The 10,662-nt window shown below is 38.5% G+C and overlaps 1 protein-coding gene across 1 annotated transcript in view; it reads right to left on the reverse strand.

Annotated features, from left to right (window-relative positions):
• LOC101852851 (tyrosine-protein phosphatase 99A) overlaps window positions 1-10,662 on the reverse strand; it is a gene marked incomplete in the record, with an annotated part of 96,206 nt that overhangs the window by 51,018 nt on the left and 34,526 nt on the right. The window contains 1 exon segment of the mRNA XM_013082782.2: window positions 617-655. Coding sequence (XP_012938236.1) covers window positions 617-655 — 39 coding nt within the window.

The raw sequence follows: 10,662 nt of genomic DNA on the forward strand, positions 1-10,662 counted from the left end.
ACACACACACACACACACACACACACACACACACACACACACACACACACAGCACGCCCCTTACACACATTCATGGCGAGTAAAGTCTACGTCTTCGATCCCTGCAACTAAATAATCTCAACTATAAGACAACATGCTTCTCAAATAAAGAGCCAAACTTTAAATCCACATACATCAACGAACCACTCCGAGCCGTGGGAACTACTTCATGCACAAACACACACGCACACTCAAAGTTCTCGTGTTATTGAACACCCCACAAACAAACCAACATAAGTCCTTGGTAAACTTTGGAACAAAATAAAACCTTACAAAACTTCTCCAATCCTTGGAAAAAAACTTTTACGTTTTCAAACGTATTCTATTACCTTTATTAAAATAACATTACCACCTAGACTTCTTGTGCGCCCAAAACGACAACAAATAAAAAGATGTACAGTCATACAACACCACAGCAGAAATGCTTTTGAATTAGAACAAACTTTTTTTTAAAATTCACAACAAAAAGTGGGATGACTCCCAAAAAAATATTTTTAAAATATTCAAACTGTAAATGAACAAAAAAGTGAACGAGTTTGTGAGACAACATTCCTTGCATTAAAAAAATATTACTTACTGTTGATAAAGAAAGTACTGTCCGCGTCTGCCATGTAGTCTGATACAGAGTCAGAGGTTGCGATGATGATACAACATTATCACATCAAGAGCAATCAAGGATTCAATGTTTTAGTAAGAATTTCACGGCACTTACAATACAATAAGGTCATACAAAAGTGCCGAAGATTAGAGGTGTACAAGAGAGTAAAAAAAAAAAACCCACAAAAAAGAAGGAGAAGAGATAAGGACGACAGAAGTTTGACAGGAAAGAAGGAGCAAACCACACCAGAGCACTCGCCAACCACTCGCGTCAATGATTTATCAAACGCTCGTTTGCAGGGTAAAAGTGTACTTGAGCCCCCCTCATTTATTTCTAAAATAGTTAAAATCGTCTATAGTGCGTGACGTCACACTGGCTCACATAGAGCCCCGGAGCGTGAGTGGAGACCTCGGATGTGAGTAATAGGTCAAGTAAGTTCTAAATAGAAGGCTCAAGTAGACTTACCCATCTAAGTACATGTCCCCTAGTAAATAACGTAAGCCCCAAACCACGTGACTGTGTCGCCAGAGGCAGACTCTGAGAGTGAGCGAAATCCGCATAACTGAGGCAAATATGTAATAAAAATGCATGGTTAACGTGGTTTGAGACTTACACCAGTGCTGTGAACACTCGCATAAAGTAAGTGATTTTTTTTTCAACTGACCAAGCAAAAAACAAACAAAAAACCCCAATAAAAACACACAAAGAGCTAAAATCCCATCGTACATATCTTTTAAAAATGGGAACCGACAACATAATCCCTACTTAAAAGACGAATTAACCCGCTTCTCGACGAAGCTACAACTTAATGAAAGTAAAGTAAACTAAATATGGTAGGAGAAGCGTACACACGGCTACATGGAGCATTTTTCAGGGTCCTACATCACAGGGACTGTTTTTCCTTAAACGACACTGCTACATCTGGTACACTTTTGAACTCAAGGGGCGTTAAACCCATACAATTTAGTAAAAAAAAATTCGAAACCAAGATTAGGTACACACAAACTGATTATTAGAGCTCCACTAGAAACATATAGAAAGGAAAGTACGCACCTGGTCACTAGCCAGGACACTGTGTTATTTTTTTTTTTTAAAGGTCTAGGCCCCCTATTCAAAATGAAAAAAAAATCAATACCGCGGCACTAAGCGTGGCAAAAACAACAAAAAGATTTCTCCAATCAAAAGAGCCTGTATGATGTAACGACCATGATTTCAAATCTGTTAGGCTTCCATTGTGACATTATAAATCATTTGGGAGACAGGCTGCTTCGACTATGCAATTGAGGGCCAACCCAGGCTGAGTGGGATACAATAATATTAAATTTTCTTTTTAAAAGTTCCGCTCAGAAATTTACAATGTATTATCTAAAGGCATAAAATGTACAAAAACCACACTACAAAATTGTGTATATTTGCAACCACCCCCCAGCCATTGACAGACAGAAAATGCGCAAGGAAAAGTCATTTAGTAACTGGAACGACACTACAGCGATACTATTACGTAATTGTGTAATCATAAAGTGAAAAAAAGGATAAAAACGGTGGAGGGGTGGAAAGGGAGACAGACAGAGACGGAGGGAAAGGGAGAGGGAAAGGGAGAGGGAAAGGGAGAGGGAGACGGAGGGAGAGAGAGAGAGACAGACAGACAGACAGACAGACAGACAGACAGACAGACAGAGACAGACAGAGACAGAGACAGAGACAGAGATAGAGAGACACAAAGAGAGAGACACAGAGAGAGAGACACACAGAGAGAGACACAGAGAGAGAGACACAGAGAGAGAGACAGAGAGAGATAGAAAGAGAGGGGAGGAGGTTGAAGGAAACAGGGGTAGACGAACAGATGGAGAAAGGGGATGGAATGAGGTGATAGGAATAGAGAGAATGTGATGAGCTAAGATGGTGCTATGCTACACTAAGAATGAATATTTTTAATTGAAAAAGCTGATAAAAGCGCACTGTAATCTCTTCCAATGCAAAACTAATAAAGAATAATAATATTATTCCACTATCGTATCTTAACCCTAAACTGCTCAAGTTCAGGAAGAGGCAAAAAGATCCAAGTTTCTATAATGCCAAGCAAGTTGAATTCTTTGTCATGCCAGGTCTAAGTTAAGTCACGAAATCTTTTTCACTCCAAACTAAGGCTTTAAGCCACAACCTTAACTTTATTCTAAATAAAAAATATATTTAAAAGTAAGACATATTCTTATTTTATTTCTTTTCTTAAAAAAAAAAAAAGAGAGAAATAATCCAGTATAAGAAAATACTTGTCATTCTTCTTTTACAAACTTGGATCTCCAAAATGTTGGAATTTTTTTTTTTTCATGGCAAAGTCTATCAGTGAAATACTTTGCTTTCCAAAGTTATACTAATAACCAGGACTTCCTTTATCAAAATCAAACCTTAGAAAGTATCTCCTCAGCTTTCAAACAGCATATGCCTATGAAGCAAAAGCAAAGTCTCCACGCTTTTTTATCTTTTAAAAATCTTATAACAGAAAACTATTACACTACAGGAAGAGTTGTAATCAAAGTGTTAATCACAACACAAAACGTAAAAATATTGATACAAAAAAACAAACAAATGTTGAACAAAGAAAGAAGAAATATGACATGCAAATCAGCATATTTAAAACCAAATGCTTGATTACTTTTTAATTTTTTTAAAACTGTGACACAAAAAAACTAGGGAATTTCCCAAAGATGTAGGTGTTGTTCTGAAATGCACACCCTTTTGAAGTTTTCATTTCCCCACATACCAGGACACATTTCGTGCACCTGACTTGAAGCAGCGCTTAATATCCCATTTTCCAAGTTTCAAATTACCTGTGTCTTTATCGTATTTACATGTACTTTACAACCACACCCTTCACATTGGAAATTGAAGTTTATATCTGATCATGAATTCAATTCTTTTCACGAATGAGAAAAAGCTGATTAGTTTTGTTTCGATTAGATTTTAAAAAAATAAAAACAAGTTCATTACTAGCCGAATGCTATCATGTTATATGCCATACACCAACCAAAAATGCTGAAAGCCTCGCCTCATTTACATGTTTACTAATGCATAGGACAATATCTTATTTTTCTTTTCTTTTAAATATTTTTTTCACCAAAAATCCTATCAAGTTTCATGACACATACGCATACAAACAAGGGCATGATCGCTAACCCAGCACATATTATCCCGAAAGAAAGAGAGCAAGTCTACAAAATTGTTGACAGTACATGTGGAAGTATAAATGGATGATAATAATCAAGCCTACCTAGAGTTCCATACCTAGAAAAAACTCCAAAACCCTATTAATAATGTGCAAAATATTTACTACTATACCAAATAATATTTCCTTTTCTACCCTTTAATCTTCCACAACAACCCTGCACACAAAAGTGCACTTAGTGTTCTTTAAGTAATTCTTTTACGGCACTTCCAACACAATAAGGTCATATAAGTGCCGAAGATTAGAGGTGTACAAGAGAGTAACAAACACAAAAAAGAAGCAGGGGAGATAAAGACGATAGATGTTTGATAAGAAAGAAGAAGCAAACCACACCAGAGCACCCGTCAACCACCCACTAAAGTGTACTTATTCCTGTGGGAAAAGAACATGTCTACAAAAATGCAGGCTGTCGATGTGGAAATAGGCCTGTATCCATTAAACTTACTTGAGCAACCATAATCGTATACTGACAAAATAATGAAATGCCAAAAAGAGCACTTACAATAATGATAATATAACATAGGCCTATCCACAATTGCCTCGAAAAAAAAAAATATATGTATAAATCCATTGAATTTTAAGGGGTGACAAGAAATGGGGTAACAAACACCCACAGTCCAAGTTTTGATGAACACCTCTGCCTCAATTGTCAAAAATATGAGCCACAATATGCAATGAAAGTTTTATTGACAAAAATACACATTAAAAAGAATTTGAGCATGCAAGTAATCTAATAAACAGCACTGAAAAAATATCCCCTGCATTGTCTCAACTATGAACTTTAGGAATAAAAATAATGTTTGAATACATTTATCTTTGGTGGGAACCCTTTTCCAGAAAATCATAAATAATGGCAGACGTACAAGATGAAATTGAATTTTTTAAACAAAATTTACAATTATAGAATAATTTTAAACAAAAACCAAAAAAAACCACTACATCAAAATCGAGGAAAAACTGGTAAAAAAGAACTCCTCAAAACATTTTTAAGACAAAAGATGCAAGCAGTTATAAAAACAAGTGATCTCCACATGGTGAGCACAGTGCGCTTTGATACCACGAAGTAACACATCTCAGAAATGGATGCAACAACACGCAATCACACACTTTGCATGCGTTGATCTGCAAGGCAGACATAGTACAACAACGATAAAACAGTAAACAGTCGGCCGAGCGGTGCAAAACCGATCGCCTAGAAAGTTAGCCACCATGTCAGGTGACGGCAGTGGACGACGAGCAATATACTAAAGAACGTAAAAGCGTATCTACTGCACAGGAAAAGGTAGGATAGCGGAAGTATAATTTCATCGGACCACTACTGAACCCGCTGGAGAAAAAAAAAAAGAAATGAAAGGAGAATGTTGCGAGCGTCCAAAATGTATGTAGGGCCAACCTGCTTAAACCGCTGATTGCACAGCTATTGATTCCCCTTTATTCTGGCAACCATTCATATCTAGGAATATCGCACGGAAGTGCTTTCAGATGCCGTATTTTTGCCACGAATTGGCAAATAGGCGCATTTCGACTTCGTATTCTTTCAGACGATCTCCGAAACACCCACCGCGGAATTTCACACGGTCATACTTTATGGAAAATCCTTTCCGAGTTAGGCACATGCTGTTCTCAAAGCCCTCAATACGGCTTTTCTGGGTTACGGTTTTAGTACTTTTTTTTTTTGGGGGGGGGGCTGTAATTATAAATCTTTCACACAGCTATGGGAGCAACCTTGATCCCTGAGGAAAGGCCTGTGGTATAAAAAGTATAACCAAAGATACTTTGGTATAACCACGATTTGTCGTTAGTCATGCTTGACGGCGTGACCTGATCACGATTCTGCGCTGCTCGCCGGAAATTTACCCGAGACAAGGAAATGATATATTATCCTTGTCCCAACACTACTGGGAAACAATGTTCCCCAGTAAGGGAATGTTCATTCCAATGCTACTGAGAAACGGTTTGTTACTTAGAAATCTGGGTATTCACGAGTCTGACGAAAGAAAGACCTAATAAAGACAGAAAATCAAAGAAAGTGTGAGAAATGGCATTATTTTAAAAGCTCAACCATTGTCAGATCCTTCGAAGCTCTACCACATGAACAAAGAAAAACATACTGAAAGCGTAGATAGGCGACCGCCGAAGAACAGGAGAGAGGCGACATAAAAGATGCAGAAAAAAGATGGCCTTATCCAAGGCTACTGATCTGGAAAGATTGACAAGCACAAATTCCCACAGCAGGTGTACCTGAAAAATGTTCTCATTCCCGCTGTAAAATAGCTTTAATCAACGCGTTATTTTTTACAGAACAGTAATTTCCGCCCTTAGTACACAATCCTACTTCATTTAGTTTCGCTTCAGTAAGAGTTTTACGGTTCTTGCAACACAATATGGTCATATAAGTGCCGAAGATTAGATGTGTTACAAGAGAGTGACAAACATAAAACAAGAAGGGAGAGAGATAATGACAGGAAAGAAGGAGCAAACCACACCAGAGCACCCGCCAACCACCCGTAATCATTCTTCAAACATATAAATAAGCCAGCACATTAATGTAATGCTCCAAGCCCGTAGAACCCAGATATGGATGTTAAGGCAATAGTCATTATAAAATACACTCCACGAATGTTGTCTTAAACGAACGAGGCAGCCCTGAAGAGAGGTAACCTGTCAAGCCGATGGATGGTATTGATTTTGGTAATCGGCAATCTTTTTGTATCGACATCGTCAAAAAGTGCGCGCTCTGACGTTCTCGCCGGACAACTGTCCACGAGCACACTTGGGACCTCTTCACAATAGCCGGGGGAGTAGCGCTGAGAAATGGCGTAGCGTGGCGGACTGCCTCGACTCGTCCCTGACCGTCGGGACCAACAGACCGGGGTTAAATGGAACACAACATCCCAGCAGACAGACGGAGAGGTTAGGACAACAGAGAGACAAAAAAAAAGAAGTAAGACCTACTAGTGGCGCTCTCCAATTGCCTATAATACCCCCTCTCCCCCTTCCAACCTCCCCCGGCCTCCATTGATATCAAGCCACAAGTCACATGGTGCAGCAGCTCTTAGTTCTTTACGAAAATAAAAGTAAATCGATACAATAAAGGCCATTTAGTGTACAAGAAAACCAGGACAACAGACAGACAGAAATAACAGCGGGTAAGAAAACAAATAGGACCTACCAGTCGCGCCTTACAGACCCCCCCCCCCCCAAACCCCCAACCCCTCTAATCTTACAAGATTCAATTCTTCTTCTTTTTTTAAACCCACAGTGGGGACGAGAATTTTGTTTCTTAAGCACATGGAAATCGATAGAAGAAACTGCTCACAACCAAGCATGCTAACCAGAGAGTTTACAGTGTAAATTTCTCTGATACTAACTAATCACGGCTTCTATACGAGTTAGACACAACACCCAACAGTGACATGCTTGATGCGCGGCGCAGTGGCAAACAAACATTATCACATGTTCCTATTCTTCAGCAAATGAATAGCACTATGAAAAAAAAAAAAGATTCTTGAAAAGAAGCACAATAAAATACTTATAGCGGTGACAGGGAAAAATGACAACATATTGCAAGCTGGTCTCTACAGAGAAAAAAATTAAGGCGATGTCAAGAGAGAAAAAATCTAATGCAATGTCATGAGAGAAAAAAATGCGATCTCAAGAGAGTAAAAATGCGATCAAATGCGGTGAACGAACCTCAAACCTCACATGCTATGAGATATGCGGCCGTAACATTTTCTAAAAGTGTGATTTACAACAAATACTGACAAATAATAATTATAAAAGATTATGTGTTTTACAACATAGTGTGAACAATCCATAATATCATTTCCTGGGGATTAAAATAATCATGTTCCACAAAGACAAAGTACAACAAATAGCGGCTCGTTTTTGTATATCGAGTTGGGGTTTTTTAAGCTGCATCTTGAGTTGACACCGTGGACTGCCATATTCCTGTTAAGTTTTTTTTTCTAAAGATATCCTCTTCAACAATTTTGAGCACCTAATGTTATATCATATTCTTCTTTCAAAGAGAAGAGAAGATCATAGTTCACTTTATCTATATAATATGTACACAAAAATATGCACGCACGCACGCAAACACACAGACAGACACACAGACAGACAGACACACACACACACACACACACACACACACACACACACACACACATACACACACACAGTAAGTATCTAAAGTCGTCTGTGTGTTCTACTGTAAAACAGCCCATGGGAAATCAAGACACAGCTTTTAGAAGAAAAGTGCCGGAGAACCACTTACGCTTGATGGTAACATTAACTGCGTCCGTGGCTGAAAGGAGGAATGCGGAACACATTACCGTAAATCCAAACAAAGGTGTATGAAATGCCATTTACTCTTTCGCAGGACAATCCAGCATAACTTAAAGACTAAGGTTTATTAACTAGAAAAAACAAAAACAATCAACAATCCAATTCCATTAGAGTGTTAAAACACGCAACTGAGAACTGGCATTTAAAAAAAACTAAAACATTCAATGTCAACAGTGCAGTATTACTTACAGGGTATCAAAGATCCAACTAAAATCCCAAACTCCAGCACTGTGGTTTCGGCACTCATTTCAGCTTGCGGCATATATTTGTCGAGTGATGCAATTTTCGGGGAAATAAATCCGAAGAGATTTTTACAATGTTCTCAGTGCCTTCTAACGCGACATACATACGTCCGGTTTCGTCTCGCTCCAGATTTCGGGGTTTAGTACTTTCGTCCTTTTGGGTTATCAGTTTGATAGGTCACAAACGTTTACCGATTCCATTTTCATTTCAGTACTACAGCGGGGAGGGGAAAACCCCTGATTAACTCTCTTAGCACCATAAATAGGTCAGCAGGTCAGCGTAGCAGAACCAAAATGGCGGCCGGCTGGTGGTTTCCCAGAACCGAATTATTTCAGTGTTTTTCAGAGGTTCAGGGCATGAAGCATAGAAATTGCTTTTGCTTTTGATCTAAGCGACTATTTCAATGAAATTTCACATACAAAGACCTAGGACGTCAGCATCTAAATTTAAAGTGGACGGTTCTTATTTCTAAGCCTGCACTAAAGGTAGGAGTGTCAGGCCGGTATGGCTCTACCGCGGGAAAGCCGGTAAAAGCCGGTATGGCAACATGACGGGAAGGCCGGGGTAGGCCCGTAAGGCTCAAAGAGGGTTATCAGCCTAGAGAACAAATCTGGGTGAGATGACATCACCACCAAAACAATAAAGGACTGAAGGACCTCGGTCGTCTATGGCTAGAATAAGTCTTCAACTACAACATGGAAACAAACACTTGGGTACGGTGAGACGGCTTACTGGAAATGGAAAAGTTGTCTCCCGCTTTTAATTTGATGTAAAATCAGCTCTAGAAGTATTGCCAGTTTTGTTTATTTTTAATGTAGACGGTTTAATACATATATACGAACTATCCTTTTTTTTTCATCGCCTGTTACCTTTTCCATTCCATAAAGAGAATAAAGTGCCCCCCCAAAAAAAAAACCCAAAAAAACAACAACAACAACAACGTTAGAAAATTGGGTGAACCCAACATCTTTGTCGGTAATATCGCCGCTTTTGTTTTACACAAAAAATACACACCTTCATGTTTGCAGCGTGTTAAACCAGTTGAACCAGAGCTGCACTATGGCAGGTTGTTCGTTTCGTCCACGTTTTATGTTTGTGTTCGATTGTCGAAACTAAAGACTGAGAGCCGAACCGAAATCGAAATCGAAACCACTGGGTTTTTGGGGCCTTATCTGTCACACTGCCCATCTTTCAGGATGTGAAATAGGCAAGTGGGGAAATATACTGCTCCTGCACTTCTATTTTTTTTTTTTAATTACTCCAAAATACTGACATGTGTGACATATAAACTTTTAATCATTTATCAAGTTCAAATGAAACTTTGTTCATTATTTTTTTATTTTATTTTTTTTTTTTGGGGGGGGGGGGGTCTAAAACAAATCAAGGTAATAGACAAGTGAGGCCCTAAATGTCACAAGAATATTGAACATGTTACAGGCACTAATCAGTTACAGTGAACAAAAAAAGTACATGTGCACGTGAAAACAGAATAAAAATTAATCTGGAGTATTCTTTTGAAGGCTATCTCAAAACTATGTTAAACCAAACTGAAATTATTCTTTAAAAAAACAAAAACAGAAATTATTTCTCAAAAACAACAGTAAAAAAAAATAATAACATGTGCGTGTTTTATTGAACAAAAACGTACAGATCACAAGACTTGCGTTGAACAGAACTGACTTCTTTAATAGACTATCGACAATGCAAACAACCGGCCTCTTCTATGGTATACCACAAAGATAAGAGAGCATGCAATGAAGTGTACAGCACGGAGTGGACAGAACAGAAGACTAAACCAAATCAGCTCATTGAAAATGAAAGAGAAATCAGGAGAAAAATAAAACAAACTCAGATATCATTAGACAAGAAGGCACCTCAACAAAATAAAGCGGATAAAGAATAATCATATAAAGAAAGAAAAGTACGATGACAGTTTTGTAATATTTTCACGAAGGGGAATCGTTCCAGAAGAATGGTCTCTAACGTTCACAGTAGAAGTCACAGAACAACTCTCTCGAAAATATAGAGATAGTCAAGCCCATGCCAGAGTGTCCTCATGCCCTGCTGACCAACAATAGACTGAGTATAAAAACAAAACAAACCTACAGTTGAGCTGGGTCACAGTGACCGTCTCAAGGACAACCGCTAGGGACACACCAAGCATAAGTTATGGACTCTCTCTCTCTCTCTCTCTCTCTCTCTCTCTCTC

This window comes from Aplysia californica, unplaced genomic scaffold (assembly GCF_000002075.1).
Source record: "Aplysia californica isolate F4 #8 unplaced genomic scaffold, AplCal3.0 scaffold00194, whole genome shotgun sequence".
NCBI lineage: Eukaryota > Metazoa > Mollusca > Gastropoda > Aplysiida > Aplysiidae > Aplysia > Aplysia californica.